This window comes from Nerophis lumbriciformis, linkage group LG16, assembly GCF_033978685.3.
Source record: "Nerophis lumbriciformis linkage group LG16, RoL_Nlum_v2.1, whole genome shotgun sequence".
NCBI lineage: Eukaryota > Metazoa > Chordata > Actinopteri > Syngnathiformes > Syngnathidae > Nerophis > Nerophis lumbriciformis.
The window spans coordinates 32,072,099-32,095,112 of record NC_084563.2 but is presented as its reverse complement, the minus strand read 5'-3'; the positions used below and the strand labels follow the sequence as shown (position 1 = coordinate 32,095,112).

At 40.4% G+C, this 23,014-nt stretch overlaps 2 protein-coding genes across 2 annotated transcripts in view; both read right to left on the bottom strand.

Annotated features, from left to right (window-relative positions):
• fbxo10 (F-box protein 10) overlaps positions 1-23,014 on the bottom strand; it is a 40,714-nt gene that overhangs the window by 15,421 nt on the left and 2,279 nt on the right. Inside the window, exons 2-5 of the mRNA XM_061977011.1 lie at positions 20,164-20,772; positions 15,675-16,436; positions 8,449-8,598; positions 1,470-1,606 (exon numbers count right to left, since the gene is read on the bottom strand). Of these exons, the coding sequence (XP_061832995.1) occupies positions 1,470-1,606; positions 8,449-8,598; positions 15,675-16,436; positions 20,164-20,748 (1,634 nt within the window). The 5' untranslated portion in view covers positions 20,749-20,772. The remainder of the gene's footprint in view (positions 1-1,469; positions 1,607-8,448; positions 8,599-15,674; positions 16,437-20,163; positions 20,773-23,014) is intronic.
• LOC133617193 (E3 SUMO-protein ligase ZBED1-like) lies at positions 4,178-7,624 on the bottom strand. Its single transcript, XM_061977012.2, has 2 exons — positions 6,857-7,624; positions 4,178-6,231 (listed from the first exon to the last, which is right to left on the bottom strand). Exons 1-2 carry the CDS (start codon positions 7,333-7,335, stop codon positions 4,581-4,583), a joined length of 2,130 nt encoding a protein of 709 aa, XP_061832996.1. The 5' UTR covers positions 7,336-7,624; the 3' UTR covers positions 4,178-4,580.

Sequence of the window (23,014 nt, the reverse complement as noted above, 5' to 3'; positions counted from 1 at the left end):
ACTTCTCTTGTTGCCTTATCTGTATTTGACTTTATTAATCAAAACCAGTTTTCTTTTAAGTAATATAAACAGTTGTCAGAGCTGTTTATTTATATATATTTTATGGAGGAATGTAGTTCATCATAGAACTGGCACCCAATATTATTAAAAAGCATTGATTTTGAATCGGGAATCTATTCCGAATCGAATCATTACCCCTCAGAATCGAATCGAATTGTGTGGTGCCCAAAGATTCACAGCCTTAATAAGCTGCTACTTTCCCACCTACGCTTTGTACTCTGCGGCTTATAAAACGGTGCAGCTAATTTATGGACAGTTAATTAACAATTAGTTATTTTTTAAAAACTGCGAAAAAACCCTGAGTAGTTGTGAAGTGAAGTGAATTATATTTATATAGCGCTTTTCTCTAGTGACTCATACCACTTTTACACAGTGAAACCCAATATCTAAGTTACATTTAAACCAGTGTGGGTAGCACTGTGAGCAGGTGGGTAAAGTGTCTTGCCCAAGGACACAACGGCAGTGAATGGGACGGCAGAAGCGGGGATCAAACCTGGAACCCTCAAGTTGCTGGCACGGTTACGCTACCAACTGAGCTATGCCGCCCCTTGTTTTTGTGTTATTGTTTGTGCTACGGCACCATCTTTAAGACACGTTCGCTCATTGCAGATCTTGTCATGCCCTTCTGTGTAGACTGAGCCTTCAACCGGAAGTAGAAGTGTCATTCCATTGCGTTACTACTCGTATGGATTCTTCATTCATCACTCCAAGCGACTTTTGGAAGTTTTACAATACAACTAAAACAATTCTTACTTACTAAAGCGTCCCATGTGTGATGTCTGTAGGAGTGTTTTCATGCATATTTGTACACTCTGTCGTAATGTAATGAAGTCATTAGCATTAGCTAATATGCTAGCATATTTGTATCGCTTCAGTTTCACAAATTCCTCAGTAAATTCACCAAAACGTCCCCGGGGAGTTATTGAGTCTGTTTAGCTGATTGGAGAGCTAGCTTGTGCAGCTAGTGTGTCCGTGACGATGACTTCCGTTTTGTTTGATCAGCCGTTTTACTGCCCTGTTTGGAAACGGTTAACATTTCTGTGTAAATAACTCATTTCACAACATATATATCTCCGGACATTTTTTTCGGAAATTTAGTGGGTGTACTCCGGAAAATACAATACTTTTTATTCTAATAGTAGTTTTTATTCATTCATCAATTCAATGCTCTTATAATGTTACTTATTTCCTTTTGTTATGGTTTGAAACATCATTTTTGTGGACGTTGTATTATTTTCTTTCCTTTTTTTTCCCTGTTATATTTAGCTTGGCTATATTATGTTGTTCACGCCACTGCCTCAAATACGACAGCGTGTGAAGTAAATAAACAAAAATAAATAACACAATATGACAAATAACTATTATTATGCTATGTTATGATTTGAAATACACTACTTTTTTACACCCACCAGACCACGGGGTTCCCGCTGAAGAGGATGTACACGCCTGCTTCCTTGTTGTTATAGATGTGGTTGCTTCGAAGCGACCCTTTTCCGTTGCCCAGCACCACAACACCCGAGCGCAAGCCGCTGTGGATTTTGTTGCACTGAGGAGTGAAACCAGAAGGAAGACAGGGGTCACTTGCGAGCAGAAAAAGAGCAATTCCATTCTTGAATTCAAATCCAAAATGAGGTGCGAATACAGAAGTGAAATCAAACACAATCATCCATGAGTGAGATTGGCCGATACGCATCACGAGGGGTGTTGGAAAAAATGTGATTTCTAAATGAATCGCGATTCTTATTTGTAACGATTCTTAAAGGGGAACATTATCACCAGACCTATGAAAGCGTCAATATATACCTTGATGTTGCAGAAAAAAGACCATATATTTTTTTAACCGATTTCCGAACTCTAAATGGGTGAATTTTGGCGAATTAAACGCCTTTCTAATATTCGCTCTCGGAGCGATGACGTCACGTTGTGACGTCACATCGGGAAGCAATCCGCCATTTTCTCAAACACCGAGTCAAATCAGCTGTTATTTTCCGTTTTTTCGACTGTTTTCCGTACCTTGGAGACATCATGCCTCGTCGGTGTGTTGTCGGGTGTAACAACACGAACAGGGACGGATTCAAGTTGCACCAGTGGCCCAAAGATGCGAAAGTGGCAAGAAATTGGACGTTTGTTCCGCACACTTTACCGACAAAAGCTATGCTACGACAGAGATGGCAAGAATGTGTGGATATCCTGCGACACTCAAAGCAGATGCATTTCCAACGATAAAGTCAAAGAAATCTGCCGCCAGACCCCCATTGAATTTGCAATTCAGGGACAAAGGACCTCGGTAGCACGGCAAGCAATGGCGGCAGTTTGTTCGCGCAGACGAGCGAGCTAAACCCCCTGGATGTCTTGGCTCACACTGTCCCTTATGCCACCGAAGATGATCAAGAGAAGAATATCGACCCTAGCTTCCCTGGCCTGCTGACATCAACTCCAAAACTGGACAGATCAGCTTTCAGGAAAAGAGAGCGGATGAGGGTATGTCTACAGCAGGGGTGCTCATTACGTCGATCGCGATCTACCGGTCGATCTCGGAGGGTGTGTCAGTCGATCACCAGCCAGGCATTAAAAAAATAGTCCTAAAAATGAGCGATCATAAATCTTCACTATGACGTCACTTTCGTCACTTGATTGACATTCACGGCACCCGAGGGTCTTCTGAGATGACGCTGGCTGCTGCCAGCTCATTAAAATTACCGACTGGAAGGTGAGAATCGCTTTATTTCAACAGACTCTGGCGCCATACCTGTCGTCAAAACTCCAAAGACCGACTGCACAGTTGCACAATAAAAGCAATGCTTCATCCTGCCTGCGCTACCAAAATAAGAGTCTCAGAAAGCTGGCGTGCACAAGCTAGCAAGCTACGGAGTTTGCCGACAATGTATTTCTTGTCAAGTGTATACAAAGGAGTACGGAAGCTGGACAAATAAGATGCCAAAAACCAACCACTTTCATGTGGTATTGGACAGAAAGGAGGACTTTTTTTCCCCCTCCATTCGAAAATGCGGACGTTATCATCACCACTGTCTGATTCCAATCAATGCAAGTCATCAGAATCAGGTAATACACCAACTTATATTCTTGTCTTCATGAAAGAAAGGAATCTATATGTGTTAAACATGCTTGTATTATCTTTAACCACCTTTAACTTGTTAACAATATTAACTATATGTGTTAAACATGCTTGTATTATCTTTAACCACCTTTAACTTGTTAACAATATTAACTATGTGTTAAACATGCTTGTTTTATCTTTAACCACCTTTAACTTAACAATATTAACTATTTGTGTTAAACATGCTTGTATTATTTTTAACTTGTTAACAATATTAACTATATGTGTTAAACATGCTTGCATTATCTTTAAACACCTTTAACTTGTTAACAATATTAACTATATGTATTAAACATACTTGTATTATCATTAAACACCTTTAATGTATTAACAATATTAACTATATGTGTGAAACATGCTTGCATTATCATTAAACACCTTTAACTTGTTAACAAAAACATATATTTCATAAATAAGTAAATATAAATTATATATATGAATGAGGTAGATCCCCACGACTTGATCAATTGAAAAGTAGCTCGCCTGCAGAAAAAGTGTGAGCACCCCTGGTCTACAGAATATATTAATTGATGAAAACTTTATTCATTACTCGCGGTTTTACGTAAATTATTATACATAAACTGTGTTTACCAATAATTTAGCTTAAAAACATTACAACACTTATAAACAAACACATACCAATCGTTGGTTAGAAGGCGATCGCCGAATTCGTCCTCGCTTTCTCCCGTGTCGCGTCGTTTGTCGGTTTCGCTTGCATACGGTTCAAACCAATATGGCTCAATAGCTTCAGTTTCTTCTTCAATTTCGCTTAAGTCGCTGAAATCCGAGTCTGAATCCGAGCTAATGTCGCTCTACCTTGCTGTCCATCCGCCATGTTTGTTTGTATTGGCATCACTATGTGACGTCGCAGGAAAATGGACGGGTGTATATAACGATGGTTAAAATCAGGCCCTTTGAAGCTTTTTTTAGGGATATTGCGTGTTGGGTAAAATTTTGACAAAAACTTGGAAAAATAAAATAAGCCACTGGGAACTGATTTTTAATGGTTTTAACTAGGGCTGCAGCTAACGATTATTTTTCTATCGATTAATCTATAGATTATTTTTTCGATTAATCGGTTAATCTATAGATTATTTTTTCGATTAATCTATAGATTATTTTTCCTTTTACCGATTATTTTTTTTATTTAAAATTAAGATGAAAAAAATAAATTTAGGCCAGTTTTTTCAAAAGGCATGGCTTTTATTTACAAAAAAAAAAAGTATGGCCACTCAGTCAACATTGAAAACATGGCAAAACATTCTGTAACACTGTAAACATTTGTGCCAATCTAAATATTCTGGAGCACTGTGAACATTAAGTATTGCTTTTAAAATGTGCAAAATAAACATCCAGTCCAACACAGTACACTATAACCAATTCTACTCATTCCAGTGAGTGACTAACAGTTGTAATGAAGAAAGGTTAGCATGTCTACATGCTCTGGGGTGAGGCTGGTTCTTTTCTTGTTTACAATATTCCCAGCAGCTGAAAATAGGCGCTTAGAAGGGGTCGATGTGGCTGGAACTGAGAGGTAAGACCGAGCCAGCATTGCCAGATTTGGAAACCTTGCCTGATGTTCTTTCCACCATTTTAATGGGTTTTCATCCTTGGAAATGGGGGATTCTCCAAAATAAGACACTAACTCGTTTCTGACCATTTCAGCATCATTACTGTCATTGTTGTCTTCCTCATTGTTGCTGAGTTCATCTGAATCTGAGCCAAGAAGTGTGTCTAGTAAAGATACAGGCCGCCTGTCAGCATCTGGTCTTTCCACTTGCATTGCTGTGCCCTGTTGAGCGTCTGTCTCCTTTTCCCTTCTTTTCTCCTCCAGAACTATTGCATGCAGCTTGTATTGAACTTTTAAACACTCATCTGCAGTCAGGAATTTCAGCTTCCTGAATCGTGGGTCAAGTGCAGCTGCTAATATGCACACATTTGGTCCATCATCTTTGAATGTGGTCTCGGCTTCCCACCTGGATGTTATCTCACGTGCAGCAGTGACCTGGAAACACTTGATTGATGCATTTTCAAAAGCAGTTTGTGTAGCCTTCCGAAGCCCTCTGACCAGCAGAGGGACAGCGGAAACTGTTACATAAGATTCTCCACTCAGGTACACAGTTGCACATTCAAAAGGTTTCAGAACTTGTTCAAGTTCTTCAAGCAAGCTCCACTGGTCAGCCTTAAGATCCAGAAAATGCTTCCCTCTTTGAGTGACCTCCGGATCTGACAGAGTTGCTGTTATTGGCCACCTCTGCTCAAGCAGGCGACTAATCATGTAAAAGGAACTGTTCCATCTCACAGACACATCTTGTATGAGGCTGTGGTCTGGAGAACCCATTTGTTTTTGCTTAACCTTTAGTTTTGTACTGGATAGCTCACTTTTTCTGAAGTGCTCGACCAAACTTCTTGCTGCTCCTAAAGCTCTGCTGATGTGGTTGTCCTTTAGAGCATGGTTAACTACAAGCTGTAGAGTATGGCCAACACATCTGAGGGATGAAACACCATGTCTTTCCTCAAGAACTCTTAAAGCTGCAACAACATTTGCAGCATTGTCATGTACAATGACTTGTACTAGTTTTATGTTTATTTCAAACTTATTGACAACATCCTCAATCCAAGAGGCAATGTTTTCTGCAGTGTGCTTTTCATTGAGGGGCATTGTTGTCAAGTTAATTGAGGTAAGCTCCCACTCATCATTAACAAAGTGAATGGTGACACCAAGGTAAGCTTCAGTGGCCATACTTGTCCATGCATCAGTTGTGAGTGTCAGTTTTCCTTTCACATTTTTCAGGATTGCTTTGACTTCATTCATTTTCTTTGTGTATTTTTGCTCCATAAGCTTAGTGAAGTGGGTTCTTGATGGTAGTGTGTAGCCAGAGTGAAACCGTTTGATCATTTTTTGAAACCCTTCCCCTTCTACCATATTTAATGGCCTCATGTCTATGACCATCATTTCCAGGACACCATCAGTCAGGTCAGCGGCCACTTGGGGTGTGCATTCAGTCCCATGCCTCTTTGGAAAAAAATCCTGGACACTGCTTTGTCGTTTGCTGCAACATAAGAGACAACAATTAATTTTCATTTTAAATATACCCAAATACAGCTTACTTTAATACAAAAGGTTAATTAAACTACACACATTATCTTGTTAAATTGGGTTAATAACACAACGATAGTATGATTAAAGTGAAGTTAATTGTTCGTTTGTACATAGTATATGTAACTGTTAATGTTGTAAAAGGTATTTGCACAACTTATTAACGTTAGCGTTAAAGATAGTATATGTAACTGTTAATGTTGTAAAAGGTATTTGCACAACTTATTAACGTTAGCGTTAAAGATAGTATATGTAACTGTTAATGTTGTAAAAGGTATTTGTACAACTTATTAACGTTAGCGTTAAAGATAGTATATGTAACTGTTAATGTTGTAAAAGGTATTTGCACAACTTATTAACGTTAGCGTTAAAGATAGTATATGTAACTGTTAATGTTGTAAAAGGTATTTGTACAACTTATTAACGTTAGCGTTAAAGAGGAGCGCGTCTTTGTAAACACTGAACAGGCACGCCAAACGCGCCTCTCAGAGCAAAACGGTGCTTTAGTTTATGAATTTACAACGCAGATACAAATGACACATTCATGTTTTTGTGTAATGATGACAACGTATACTCACGCGGATGATTGACTCGTTGATGGTGATGGGAAGAACGCTGTCGGATGTTTTCTTTTTAGATGCTCGTTCATAGCCGTTGTGCTGCTGTGATACGCCATTTCCGCTCGACACAGTGTGCATAAAACAACATTAGGCCGTTTATTAAAATACTCCCACACTTTTGACGACTTTTGGCGTGTTTTTTTCCCCTCGCTCGCATCGTTTGCTCTGCGCTCCGCCATGACAGTTGTGTGACGTAAATATGCGACGCGCCGACGCACAAAAATGACGTCGACATATTTACGTAACCGATGACGTCGACTACGTCGACGCGTCGTTTCAGCCTTAGTTTTAACCCTTCTGAAATTGTGATAATGTTCCCCTTTAAGCATACTTGCCAACCCTCCCGAAATTTTCGGGAGACTCCCGAAATTCAGTGCCTCTCCCGAAAACCTCCCGATTTTCAGCGGAGCTGGAGGCCACGCCCCCTCCAGCTCCATGCGGACCTGAGTGAGGACAGCCTTTTTTCCACGACGGGAGGACAACAGGGTGACAAGAACTAAATCATCCAGACTAGAGATAAATTGTATTATTATGTTTATCTTACCTACAAATAAATATATTTATTAATTAAAAAAAAAAAAACTAAATACATTTTTACTATATTTTGCTAAAAACATCAAAATTAATTGTATTTTTATTTTTTATTTTTTCTGACTCCTTATTACATCCAGCCATAGAAATATACATTAAAATAAACATATTTGAAATAATTAATTTTAAATTATCATAATAATTCATTTAAAATGACCATATTTAATTATTAAAATAATTGCTTGTTTATCAACAACTTTAGCATTTTATTCATTACATTTTGAAGCTCTCAGAAGCCAAGTTATGTTATATTCCTTAATATTTATTTATGCAAGTTTGAAGTATCAATTATCCAAACACACTTTTGTTTGCATATTTTCAGGATGTGTATATATATATATATATATATATATATATATATATATATATATATATATATATGTATGAAATACTTGACTTGGTGAATTCTAGCTGTCAATATACTCCTCCCCTCTTAACCACGCCCCCCCAATCCCCGACCCCCACCTCCCGAAATCGGAGGTCTCAAGGTTGGCAAGTATGCCTTTAAGTGATATAGAAACGTATCTATTTTATGGAGGAATGTCGTTAATCACAGAACTGGCACTCAATGTTATTAAAAAAGTATCGAGAATCGTTTTGAATTGAAAATCGATTCTGAATCGAACCTAAAGATTCATATGTAATAACTGTCAATGTTTCAATGTATTTATTGACAGTTTAACAATATCAACACATCATTTAAGACACATGGAGACACATTGGCTGCTAGTTGCTTGTCAGCCGGAGGACTAAAGATATATTGTGTCCGCCAGAGAAGGTCTGCGTTTGTGACCGGCATTAAAAGGCATTAATCGACAATGGCGATCACATAAAAACATTAAGTGTTGGGACCGAACAAGCCACATACGTAGTTCTTTAGTGAGTCATGTGCACAAAACCACACATGCAGAACTTTCCAGACAATACTGACATTTTTATGACAAGAACGTTGTACTTACCACAATGATGGGGTTGGCGCCTTTCCTAATGTCCAGCCCGGCCTCCCCGTTTGAGTGGATGTCGTTCTCGGCGATGAGTCCCTGAGCCGACAGACGCAGGAACACGCCTGACGCTCGACACTCGCACACCTCGTTCCGCCGCATCACGATCTGTGAGAGGGGTTGGCGGGAGAGAGCTTCGTTGGGCTAGTTTCACAGAGTCAACTTCAATTCTGTCAGACAAAAGTATGCTGGGATAGAACTTGGGGCGATGCAACCATAGCCACGTTTTTGGTGAAAATATGGCTAAAAAGTCACAAAAACTGTGGAACCGGTGTCATGCATGAAATGAGGGTTTGTTTAAGTGAAAACAAAAGTAATATGTATTGTGGCCTCCAGAAAAAGTCACACAAAGTCCCGACGCTCTTTTAAATTTTTATTGCCAATTTTATGCGGAAAACCGGCCCAATTCCAGGACATATAGAATTTTTTTTAGTTTTAGTTGAAGTTAAAGTTAAAGTACCAATGATTGTCACACACTTTTGTGTTGTTTCCGTTTCACAAATTCCTGAGTAAATTCACCAAAACGTCACCGTGGACTTATTGAGTATGTGTAGCGGATTGGAGAGCTGGCTTGCGCAGCTAGCGGGTCCATGACGATGACTTCTGTTTTGTTTGATCAGCCGTTTTACTGCCGTGTAACAGACACCGTTTGGAAACAAAGTACAAACCCCGTTTCCATATGAGTTGGGAAATTGTGTTAGATGTAAATATAAACGGAATACAATGATTTGCAAATCCTTTTCAACCCATATTCAGTTGAATGCACTACAAAGACAACATATTTGATGGTCAAACTCATAAACTTTATTTTTTTTTTTTGCAAATAATAATTAACTTAGAATTTCATGGCTGCAACACGTGCCAAAGTAGTTGGGAAAGGGCATGTTCACCACTGTGTTACATCACCTTTTCTTTTAACAACACTCAGTAAACGTTTGGGAACTGAGGAGACACATTTTTGAAGCTTCTCAGGTGGAATTCTTTCCCATTCTTGCTTGATGTACAGCTTAAGTTGTTCAACAGTCCGGGGGTCTCCGTTGTGGTATTTTAGGCTTCATAATGCGCCACACATTTTCAATGGGAGACAGGTCTGGACTACAGGCAGGCCAGTCTAGTACCCGCACTCTTTTACTATGAAGCCACGTTGATGTAACACGTGGCTTGGCCTTGTCTTGCTGAAATAAGCAGGGGCGTCCATGGTAACGTTGCTTAGATGGCAACATATGTTGCTCCAAAACCTGTATGTACCTTTCAGCATTAATGGCGCCTACACAGATGTGTAAGTTACCCAAGTCTTGGGCACTAATACACCCCCATACCATCACACATGCTGGCTTTTCAACTTTGCGCCGATAACAATCCGGATGGTTCTTTTCCTCTTTGGTCCGGAGGACACGACGTCCAATTTCCAAAAACAATTTGAAATGTGGACTCGTCAGACCACAGACACCGTTTGGAATTAAGGTATGTAAATAAACATTTGCAATGTATTTTTTTGTAAATAACTCATTTCACAACATATATATATGCGGCTTATAGTCCGGTGCAGCTAATATATGGGGGGAAACTATTTTCTTCGGAAATTTAGTGAGTGCTTCTTATACACCGGTGGTGCGCTCTATACTCCGGAAAATATAATACTTTTTCGTTGGGCTAGTTTCACAAAGTCAACTTCACTTCTGATGTAATTGAGTCAGACAAAAGTGTACTGGGATAGAACTTTGGGCGATGCTACTCGGAATTATAGCCACGTTTTTGGCGAAAATACGCCTAAAAAGTCACAAAAACTGTGGAACCGGTACCATGCATGACATCGAATAGGTTCTTGATCGTGGCGGTGCACCAAGGCTAAATAAATGCGGTCACACTTTAAAAATGAGGGTTTAAGTGAAAAAAAAATGAACATGTATTGTAGCCTCCAGAAAAAGTCATAAAGTCTGATGCTCTTTTTGACTTTTATTGCCAATTTATGCTGAAAACCAGCCCAATTCTTGCACATACAGAATATTTTTAGTGTTAGTTCCATTGTGTTCCTTCAGTTTTCCATTAGTCGTTTTTAATAAAGAAAAAGTGACAATGACATTCTTTTTGTGTTGTTTCCGTTTCACAAATTCCTCAGTAAATTCCCCAAAACGTCACAGTGGAGTTATTGAGTATGTTTAGCTGATTGGAGAGCTAGCTTGCGCAGCTAGTGGGTCCATGACGATGACTTCTGTTTTGTTGGATCAGCCGTTTTACTGCCGTGTTACAGACACCGTTTGGAATTAAGGTATGTAAATAAACATTTGCAAAATATTTCTGTGTAAATAACTAATTTCACAACATATATATCTGCGGCTTCTAGTCCGGTGCGGCTAATATATGGTGGGGGGGGGGTTTTTTGGTTGGAAATTTAGTGAGTGCGGCTTATATACCGGTGCGCTCTATACTCCGGAAAATATAATTCTTTTTCGTTGGGCTTCGTTGGGCTAGTTTCACAGTCAACTTCAATTATGATGTAACTGAGTCAGGCAAAAGTGTACTGGGATAGAACTTTGGGCGATGCAACTCGGTGTTATAGCCATGTTTTTGGCGAAAATATGCCTAAAAAGTTACAAAAACTGAGGAACCAGTACCATGCATGACATTGAATGGGTTCTTGATCGTGGCGGTGCGCCAAGGCTAAATAAATGCTGGCGCACCTTAAAAATGAGGCTTCGTTTAAGTGAAAACAAAAGAAATATGTATTGTAGCCTGCAGAAAAAGTCACAAACTCAGACGCTCTTTTTAACTTTTATTGTCAATTTTATGCGGAAAACCAGCCCAATTCTTGCACATACAGAATATTTTTTGTTTTAGTTCCATTGAGTTCCTTCAGTTTTCCATTAGTCCTTTTAATAAAGAAAAAGTGACAATGGCATTCTTTTTGTGTTGTTTCCGTTTCACAAATTTCTGAGTAAATTCATCAAAACGTCACCGTAGACTTATTGAGTCTGTTTAGTTGATTGGAGAGCTAGCTTGCGCAGCTAGTGGGTCCATGACGATGACTTCTGTTTTGTTTGATCAGTCGTTTTACTGCCGTGTGACAGACACCGTTTGGAATTAAGGTATGTAAATAATTTCACAACATATATATCTACGGCTTCTAGTCGGCTAATATATGGTGGGGGGGAATTTTTGGTTGGAAATTTAGTGAGTGCGGCTTATATACCGGTGCGCTCTATACTCCGGAAAATATAATACTTTTTCGTTGGGCTAGTTTCACAGAGTCATCTTCAATTCTGATGTAACTGAGTCAGGCAAAAGTGTACTGGGATAGAACTTTGGGCGATGCAACTCGGAATTATAGCCACGTTTTTGGCGAAAATATGCCTAAAAAGTCACAAAAACTGTGGAACCAGTTCCATGCATGACATCGAATGGGTTCTTGATCGTGGCGGTGCGCCAAGGCTAAATAAATGCGGTCACACTTTAAAAATGAGGGTTTAAGTGAAAAAAAAAGTAATATGTATTGTAGCCTCCAGAAAAAGTCATAAAGTCTGACGCTCTTTTTGACTTTTATTGCCAATTTATGCTGAAAACCGGCCCAATTCTTGCACATACAGAATATTTTTAGTGTTAGTTCCATTGTGTTCCTTCGGTTTTCCATTAGTCGTTTTTAACAAAGAAAAAGTGACAATGGCATTCTTTTTGTGTTGTTTCGTTTCACAAATTCCTCAGTAAATTCCCCAAAACGTCACAGTGAAGTTATTGAGTCTGTTTAGCTGATTGGAGAGCTAGATTGCGCAGCTGATGGGTCCATGACAATGACTTCTGTTTTGTTTGATCAGCCGTTTTACTGCCGTGTTACAGACACCGTTTGGAATTAAAGTATGTAAATAAACATTTGCAAAATATTTCTGTGTAAATAACTCATTTCACAACATATATATCTGCGGCTTCTTCGGCGTGGCGCAGTGGGAGAGTGGCCGTGCGCAACCCAAGGGTCCCTGGTTCAACCCCCACCTAGTACCAACCTCGTCATGTCCGTTGTGTCCTGAGCAAGACACTTCACCCTTGCTCCTGATGGGTGCTGGTAGCGCCTTGCATGGCAGCTCCCTCCATCAGTGTGTGAATGTGTGTGTGAATGGGTATATGTGGAAGTAGTGTCAAAGCGCTTTGAGTACCTTGAAGGTAGAAAAGCGCTATACAAGTACAACCCATATTCTAGTCCGGTGCGGCTAATATATGGTGGGGGGGAATTTTTGGTTGGAAATTTAGTGAGTGCGGCTTATATACCGGTGTGATATATACTCCGGAAAATATAATACTTTTTCGTTGGGCTAGTTTCACAGAGTCAACTTCACTTCTGATGTAACCGAGTCAGACAAAAGTGTACTGGGATAGAACTTTGGGCGATGCTACTCGGAATTATAGCCACGTTTTTGGCGAAAATACGCCTAAAAAGTAACAAAAACTGTGGAACCGAATGGGTTCTTGATCGTGACGGTGCGCCAAGGCTAAATAAATGCTGTCGCACCTTAAAAATGAGACTTCGTTTAAGTGAAAACAAAAGAAATATGTATTGTAGCCTGCAGAAAAAGTCACAAACTCAGACGCTCTTTTTAACTTTTATTGCCAATTTTATGCGGAAAACCAGCCAAATTCTTGCACATACAGAATATTTTTTGTTTTAGTTCCATTGAGTTCCTTCAGTTTTCCATTAATCGTTTTAATAAAGAAAAAATGACAATAGCATTCTTTTTGTGTTGTTTCCGTTTCACAAATTCCTGAGTAAATTCACCAAAACGTCACCGTGGACTTATTGAGTCTGTTTAGTTGATTGGAGAGCTAGCTTGCGCAGCTAGTGGGTCCATGACGATGACTTCTGTTTTGTTTGATCAGCCGTTTTACTGCCGTGTTACAGAAACCGTTTGGAAACAAGGTATGTAAATAAACATTTACAAAATATTTCTGTGTAAATAACTAATTTCACAACATATATATCTGCGGCTTATAGTCCGGTGCAGGTAATATATGGGGGGAAACTATTTTCTTCGGAAATTAAGGGAGTGCTGCTTATATACCGGTGGTGCGCTCTATACTCCGGAAAATTTAATACTTTTTCGTTGGGCTAGTTTCACAGAGTCAACTTCAATTGTGATGTAATTGAGTCAGATAAAAGTGTACTGGGATAGAACTTTGGGCGATGTTACTCGGAATTATAGCCACGTTTTTGGCGAAAATATGCCTAAAAAGTCACAAAAACTGTGGAACCGGTACCATGCATGACATCGAATGGGTTCTTGATCGTGGCGGTGCGCCAAGGCTAAATAAATGCGGTCACACTTTAAAAATGAGGGTTTAAGTGAAAAAAAAAGTAATATGTATTGTAGCCTCCAGAAAAAGTCATAAAGTCTGACGCTCTTTTTGACTTTTATTGCCAATTTATGCTGAAAACCAGCCCAATTCTTGCACATACAGAATATTTTTTGTTTTAGTTCCATTGAGTTCCTTCAGTTTTCCATTAGTCGTTTTAATAAAGAAAAAGTGACAATGGCATTCTTTTTGTGTTGTTTCCGTTTCACAAATTCCTGAGTAAATTCACCAAAACGTCACCGTGGACTTATTGAGTTTGTTTAGTTGATTGGAGAGCTAGCTTGCGCAGCTAGTAGGTCCATGACGATGACTTCTGTTTTGTTTGATCAGCCGTTTTACTGCCGTGTTACAGAAACCGTTTGGAAACAAGGTATGTAAATAAACATTTACAAAATATTTCTGTGTAAATAACTCATTTCACAACATATATATCTGCGGCTTATAGTCCGGTGCGGCTAATATATGGTGGGGGGGAATTTTGGTTGGAAATTTAGTGAATGCGGCTTATATACCGGTGCGCTCTATACTCGGGAAAATATAATACTTTTTCGTTGGGCTAGTTTCACAGAGTCAACTTCAATTCTGATGTAACTGAGTCAGGCAAAAGTGTACTGGGATAGAACTTTGGGCCATGCAACTCGGTGTTATAGCCAAGTTTTTGGCGAAAATATGCCTAAAAAGTTACAAAAACTGTGGAACTGGTACCATGCATGACATCGAATGGGTTCTTGATCGTGGCGGTGCGCCAAGGCTAAATAAATGCTGTCGCACCTTAAAAATGAGGCTTCGTTTAAGTGAAAACAAAAGAAATATGTATTGTAGCCTGCAGAAAAAGTCACAAACTCAGAAGCTCTTTTTAACTTTTATTGCCAATTTTATGCGGAAAACCAGCCAAATTCTTGCACATACAGAATATTTTTTGTTTTAGTTCCATTGAGTTCCTTCAGTTTTCCATTAGTCGTTTTAATATAGAAAAAGTGACAATGGCATTCTTTTTGTGTTGTTTCCGTTTCACAAATTCCTGAGTAAATTCACCAAAACGTCACCGTGGACTTATTGAGTCTGTTTAGTTGATTGGAGAGCTAGCTTGCGCAGCTAGTGGGTCCATGACGATGACTTCTGTTTTGTTTGATCAGCCGTTTTACTGCCGTGTTACAGAAACCGTTTGGAAACAAGGTATGTAAATAAACATTTACAAAACATTTCTGTGTAAATAACTCATTTCACAGCATATATATCTGCGGCTTATAGTCCGGTGCAGCTAATATATGGCGGGGAAACTATTTTCTTCGGAAATTTAGTGAGTGCTTCTTATATACCGGTGGTGCGCTCTATCCTCCGGAAAATTTAATACTTTTTCATTGGGCTAGTTTCACAGAGTCAACTTCACTTCTGATGTAATGGAGTCAGACAAAAGTGTACTGGGATAGAACTTTGGGCGATGCTACGCCACGTTTTTGGCGAAAATACGCCTAAAAAGTCACAAAAATTGTGGAACCGAATGGGTTTTTGATCGTGACGGTGCGCCAAGGCTAAATAAATGTGGTCACACTTTAAAAATGAGGCTTTGTTTAAGTGAAAACAAAAGTAATATGTATTGAAGCCTCCGGAAAAAGTCACACAAAGTCTGACGCTTTTTTTGACTTTTATTGCCAATTTTATGCGGAAAGCTGGCCCAATTCCAGCACATATAACATTTTTTTAGTTTTAGTTCCATTGAGTTCCTTCAGTTTTCCATTAATCGTTTTTAATTTATCCACTAATTGCTATGGAAAAGGTTTAAAATACAACCAAATCGAAGGTCAATCAGCATCCGGTGAAATAAAGAATGTGTTGACTGCACTTACTATTGAATTCTGGATGCATCGGACTCCGTAGTTGAGACAGCGGAAAACGTTGTCCTCCAGTCGCGCTTGTCCGTAGTTGGACAGGTGCACTCCTCCTTTGCCCTCACGAAAGAGGCAACGGCGTACGATGCAGCCGAGGGTAGATGACACAAACATCTGAGCCTCGGGGTCCCGCTCCAGTTCCTGCTGAATCGTGAGAGGTTCCGGAGGCGCACACGGGGGGTTCGGGCAGGAGGATGATGGGAAGGACCCGTCTGGACGGGCCTTCAGTAAGTGGGACAGGCCGTGGTTGTCATAAGGGATTCTGTAACCCAGAGTTGAAGGGTTTTTGGTCCCTTCTCCGTCCTTGCTGCCCTCTTCTTCACCGTCGCTCCAAGCATCTTTGATCACGGTGCCCTGCCCTGCCGCCTCCACGCCGTTCTCCCTCTGCCAGTCCTCCTTTTTAACAGCACCCTCGGAACCGCTTCCTCTATGCGGGCCGCTTTTAATAACGCCGCACGGCGAGACCGTCCTGGCCAGGGCGGCCATGTACTTACAAGCCCAGTTCTTCTCGGACACCGGGGGGCCCTCCACGGTCACGGAGGCCGTGTCGCTCCCGGAGAAGTCGCAGCTGTCCAGCAAGCTGAGGGCCACGCCCAGCAGGTGCACCGAGCTGCCCTTTGAGAAGGAGCAAAAGCGGGCCTGGCAAGTCCCGGGCCCGCGGACTTGCAGCTGAGCCCCCTCAAAGTTACAGTTGTCCAGCTGGACGTGACCCCATGAGGTCTAAAGAAAACAAGGAGAGAGAAAGACATATTAGGCTCAAACCCTGTAACGACAAACGTATCATAAGCGATGTAAATTAGTTGTCTTCTAAAAAGCCTGACGTATCAGATCACTTGCATGTAATTCACGTATCGCCCACATGAGGGCAGTAATTGGCCTATTAGATTCCTTCAAGATTGCCACAAAGAAGAATCGAGGGAGACCTAATTTTTTAAGAGAAACTATGCCAAATTTGAAAGGTGGAATTAAGATTAGAGATGTCCGATAATGGCTTTTTTGCCGAAATTCGATATTGTCCAACTCTTAATTACCGATTCCGATATCAAGCGATACCGATATACACAGTCGTGGAATTAACACATTATTATGCCTAATTTTGTTGTGATGCCCCGCTGGATGCATTAAACAATGTAACAAGGTTTTCCAAAATAAATCAACTCAAGTTATGGAAAAAAATGCCAACATGGCACTGCCATATTTATTATTGAAGTCACAAAGTGCATTATTTTTTTTAACATGTCTCAAAACAGCAGCTTGGAATTTGGGACATGCTCTCCCTGAGAGAGCATGAGGAGGTTGAGGTGGGCGGGGTTGGAGGAGGAGGGGTAGGGGGTAGCGGGGGGTGTATATTGTAGCGTCCTGGAAGAGTTAGTGCTGCAAGGGGTTCTGGGTATTTGTTCTGTTGTGTTACGGTGCGGATGTTCTCCCGAAATGTGTTTGTCGTTCTTGTTTGGTGTGGGTTCACAGTGTGGCGCATATTTGTAACAGTGTTAAAGTTGTTTACACGGCCACCCTCAGTGTGACCTGTATGGCTGTTGACCAAGTATGCCTTGCATTCACTTGTGTGTGTGTGAAAAGCCGTAGATATTATGTGATTGGGCCGGCACGTAAAGGCAGTGCCTTTAAGGTTTTTTGGCGCTCTGTACTTCTCCCTACGTCCGTGTACACAGCCGCGTTTTAGTCATGAATTGTACTTTTTGAAACCGATACCGATAATTTCCGATATTACATTTTAAAGCATTTATCGGCCAATAATATCGGCAGTCCAATATTATCGGACATCTCTGGACAAGATGTATTTTCTTTTTTACTGATACATGAGTATGAAGAATGAATCAGTTGATGCAATGTCCATCCATCCATCCATTTTCTACCGCTTATTCCCTTTGGGGTGTTGATGCAATGTGAAATAACTTAATATTTCATAGTAAAACTGTTTTGAAAATGTGTGCATCAAATTTGAAACAGCAGATATAATAATATCTTTTTTACATTAATTGTGTTTTTTTTTCATGTCACTAAGGTGTTACTTCAAAAATCATTTATGTGACATCATTTTGTTAATGTTTTATTGTGTATAGTTAATTACTATACCACATATTTCTGCTCAAACCCTTAATGGATGTGTCCCGATACAGCATCTACATGTACATATACATGTATATAACTTAAAAAAATAAAAACTCTATCAAAATGTAAAAATAGAGATAAAAGCATCATGTAATGACAAAAAGCTGACAAGTTGATGTTATTAAAGAATTTAAAAAAACTAATATTTGTCTATAAATATATGGATAACGTTCATCTATAGTCTTTTTATTAGACATTACAAATGACATGATAATATTACGTTCACACCCCAACACTGTTTTACCTAACAATCAATAATCATGATTTCAATATCGATGACAATAATCTTAATTATTACTTTGGCCCTAGAGCTCATACATGAACATGATTTTATATATATATATATATATATATATATATAAAATGCCTGGAAAGAAAATAATGTTTGCCTTGGTGCCCTTCTAACTTGCTTTGGTGCCCTAAAATATGAGCCCTCCTTTAAGGCAACACTTGCCTTGACCTTGTCTTGTTCTGTATATTGTACAGGATTGCTTATTATTTTTTATGGGCTAGTAGTCTGTTTATTTCAATTCTTATTTTTTATCTTTATTACTTCTTGTGTAATTTATTTTTATCCCATATTCGTTTCCACTACCGCACCTTAAAGGGGAACATTATCACAATTTCAAAAGGGTTGAAACCATTAAAAATCAGTTCCCAGAGGCTTATTTTATTTTTCAAAGTTTTTTTCAAAATTTTACCCATCACGCAATATCCCTAAAAAAAGCTTCAAAGTGCCTGATTTTAACCATCGTTATAAACACCCGTCCATTTTCCTGTGACGTCACATAGTGATGACAACACAAACAAACATGGCGGAAAGAACAGCAAGCTATAGCGACATTAGCTCGGATTCAGACTCGGATTTCAGCGGCTTAAGCGATTCAACAGATTACGCATGTATTGAAACGGATGGTTGTAGTGTGGAGGCAGGTAGCGAAAACGAAATTGAAGAAGAAACTGAAGCTATTGAGCCATATCGGTTTGAACCGTATGCAAGCGAAACCGACGAAAACGACACGACAGCCAGCGACACGGGAGAAAGCGAGGACGAATTCGGCGATCGCCTTCTAACCAACGATTGGTATGTGTTTGTTTGGCATTAAAGGAAACAAACAACTATGAACTAGGTTTACAGCATATGAAATACATTTGGCAACAACATGCACTTTGAGAGTGCAGACAGCCCAATTTTCATCAATTAATATATTCTGTAGACATACCCTCATGTCAGCAGGCCAGGGAAGCTAGGGTCGATATTCTTCTCTTGACGGTGTGAGCCAAGACATCCAGGGGGTTTAGCTCGCTCGTCTGCGGGAACAAACTGCCGCCATTGCTTGCCGTGCTGCCGAGGTCCTTTGTCCCTGAATTGCTCACACACTCCGGCAAATTCAATGGGGGTCTGGCGGCAGATTTCTTTGACTTTATCGTTGGAAATGCATCTGCTTTGAGTGTCGCAGGATATCCACACATTCTTGCCATCTCTGTCGTAGCATAGCTTTCGTCGGTAAAGTGTGCGGAACAAACGTCCAATTTCTTGCCACTTTCGCATCTTTGGGCCACTGGTGCAACTTGAATCCGTCCCTGTTCGTGTTGTTACACCCTCCGACAACACACCGACGAGGCATGATGTCTCCAAGGTACGGAAAACAGTCGAAAAAACAGAAAATAACAGAGCTGATTTGACTCGGTGTTTGAGAAAATGGCGGATTGCTTCCCGATGTGACGTCACGTTGTGACGTCATCGCTCCGAGAGCGAATATTAGAAAGGCGTTTAATTTGCCAAAATTCACCCATTTAGAGTTCGGAAATCGGTTAAAAAAATATATGGTCTTTTTTCTGCAACATCAAGGTATATATTGACGCTCACATAGGTCTGCTGATAATGTTCCCCTTTAAATTGGAGTCCTCAATCTCATTATATGCAAATATAATGACAATAAAGTCCATTCTATTCTATTCTAAAAAGTAAAAAATTTGAGGCCTGAAACTGTACGTAGGTTAGATATAAATTTTGAATGATTAAAACCAAGAGTAAGATTTAATATTTGAGTCGGTCCCGGCCCCCTCTGTAGTGGAAAAGTTGAGCCCCAGGTCAAAAAGGTTGAGAACACCTGGTGTAGACCACAAGGAAATGTTTTTAAAAATCATAATATGACCTCTTTAAAGCTCAGCCACACAAAATATCTTCTTTTTCCATATGATAACACTAATTATTTGACGGTTTCAAACAAAAACACAATTTTCTTGTTGCCTATGTGCCGAATAACGAGTATATGTAAATATGATCAGGATAAATCCAATGGAGACTCCTCACCTTGTAGACCACAGTGGAGAACCAAGGTGGCATGAAGACCAGATTAACCAGTCTGGCAGTCGGGCACTGCTGCTCCATACACATCAGGAGGGATACCTCGCCCAGTGCGCCCAGTCCAACCAGCTCCACGGGCACCTTCAGGGCCACCTCAGCCTGCTCCTCGTACACCCCGGGATGGAGAACCAAGCGGTCGTAAGGCCCCGCCACCCCCAGCGCTCCTCTCAGGGTCTCGAACTCCAACCCGGCTCCCACATGCCAAACCCTGCGGTCCTTCCTGCGCCGGAACAGCAGCAAGCAGGCCGACGACTGGTGCTCGGGTCCGTTTTGAGTCCAGGTGCGGGCGGCCAAGGCGTGCTGCTTCAGGGCCTCCCTCCACGACGGGGGCTCCAGGTGAGGCTGACTGGGCCAGTTGGGGTGTCGGCACTCCGGGCAGCCGAGGCACAGCTGCCTCCAGCGGGTGTTGTCCAGGGAGAGCACCAGCTCCCTCCAGGCGCGGCACACCTGGCAGCAGCGGCCCAGGTCCGCGAGAGGCAGGTAGGCTAAGATCACCCTCCACAGCTCCACTGGGAGGCTGCCCACCTCCATGACAGCAGGGCCGGGGTGGCGCACCTGGAGACACCAGGAGACCATTATCGGGTACAAACACGCCAATAGCCAACGTTAAAACAATGTTTTGAGTAAAAAAAAGCGAGCAAGCTAGTTCCGGGTCAACGGTGCTAACTGACGCTTTTTTTGACATTTATTGCCAATTTTATGCGGAAAACTGACCCAATTCCAGCACATATAAAAATGTTTTTGTTTTAGTTCCATTGAGTTCCTTCAGTTTTCCATTAATCGAGTCAACATGGCAGGGAAAGCCACACACACACACACACACACACACACACACACACACACGCACACACACACACACACACACAATAGCTTTTATCAAATAAGTCATGCAGTATTTATATATATACACATATATACATATATATATATATATATATATATATATATATATTATATATATACACACACACACACACACACACACATACACACATGTATATACCGGTACACAAAAAAAAAATGTTATCAAATAAGTAATGCTATATATTAGGCGTGTAACGGTACGTGTATTTGTATTGAACCGTTTCGGTACGCCGGTTCGGTTCGGAGGTGAACCGTACGAGTTTCCACACGGACATATTAAGTAGTGTACCGCACGTTGTGTAAACAATGCACACCGAGGCACAACACATGGCATGCTAGCAGCTAACGGGCTACGATAGACTGACCATACGTCCTCTTTTCACCGGACATGTCCTCTTTTGCAGAGCTGTCAGGGCGGAGTTTCTTAAATGCCTCAAATGTCCGGCATTTTGAGTTAGGGTTGCGTGTATTTTCAATGTACGTTCAGGGTTAAGAAGGGGTTAAAAACAAAACAAATTGTGCGCGCAGCAGCATTGGTGAGGGAGGGGCAGAGACAGAGAGAGAGAGAGAGTTATGATAAACGCGCATGCGTCGCCAGGCTCTGCTTTTTATCCATAGATTTATCACATTTAATTTTTTATTATCTATAGCAGGGGTGTCAAAAGTGTTCCCCGGAGGCCATTTGCGGCCCACAGCTAATGTTTTAAAGGCCCACGGCACATTCTAAAAATGCTATTAAAATAAACAAAAACAAAACAAAAGTGAAATAAAAAAGCTTAAAGGTTAAATGTAATTTAGAAAAAGTTGCAATGTTGACTAATAAAACAAAGCTGTTTTTTTTTCTTTCAAACTGTCATTGCTCCAAACATAATATTGAATCAAAATTAAATGTTATTATGAATTATTGACCTATCCAAGGTTCACATTACTTCACATCAAATATTCCACTAAGAAAAATATTTTTGGTGGAAGATTTTGCAAATTTGGTAAATAAATAACCCAAAAATGTATATTTTTTTGTTTTCTTACTGTACCGAAAATTAACCGAACTGTGACCTCTAAACCGAGGTACGTACCGAACCGAAATTTTTGTGTACCGTTACACCCCTAATGTACAAACCCCGTTTCCATATGAGTTGGGAAATTGTGTTAGATGTAAATATAAACGGAATACAATGATTTGCAAATCCTTTTCAACCCATATTCAGTTGAATGCACTGCAAAGACAACATATTTGATGTTCAAACTCATAAACTTTTTTTTGCAAATAATAATTAACTTAGAATTTCATGGCTGCAACACGTGCCAAAGTAGTTGGGAAAGGGCATGCTCACCACTGTGTTACATGGCCTTTCCTTTTAACAACACCCAGTAAACGTTTGGGAACTGAGGAGACACATTTTTTAAGCTTCTCAGGTGGAATTCTTTCCCATTCTTGCTTGATGTACAGCTTAAGTTGTTCAACAGTCCGGGGGTCTCCGTTGTGGTATTTTAGGCTTCATAATGCGCCACACATTTTCAATGGGAGACAGGTCTGGACTACAGGCAGGCCAGTCTAGTACCCGCACTCTTTTACTATGAAGCCACGTTGATGTAACATGTGGCGTGGCATTGTCTTGCTGAAATATGCGGGGGCGTCCATGGTAACGTTGCTTGGATGACAACATATGTTGCTCCCAAACCTGTATGTACCTTTCAGCATTAATGGTGCCTTCCCAGATGTGTAAGTTACCCATGTTTTGTACACTAATACACCCCCATACCATCACAGATGCTGGCTTTTCAACTTTGCGTCGATAACAATCCGGATGGTTCTTTTCCTCTTTGGTCCGGAGAACACGACGTCCACAGTTTCCAAAAACAATTTGAAATGTGGACTCGTCAGACCACAGAACACTTATCCAATTTGTATCAGTCCATCTTAGATGAACTC

Coding starts and splice junctions, on each gene's coding strand:
- LOC133617193 (XM_061977012.2), bottom strand. CDS start 7,335: ATGGAGCTGGAGGGGGCGTGGCCTCCAGCTCCGCTGAAAATCGGGAGG. Junction 6,232..6,856: donor TCAACGAGTCAATCATCCGC/GTGAGTATACGT, acceptor CTTATGTTGCAG/CAAACGACAAAGCAGTGTCC.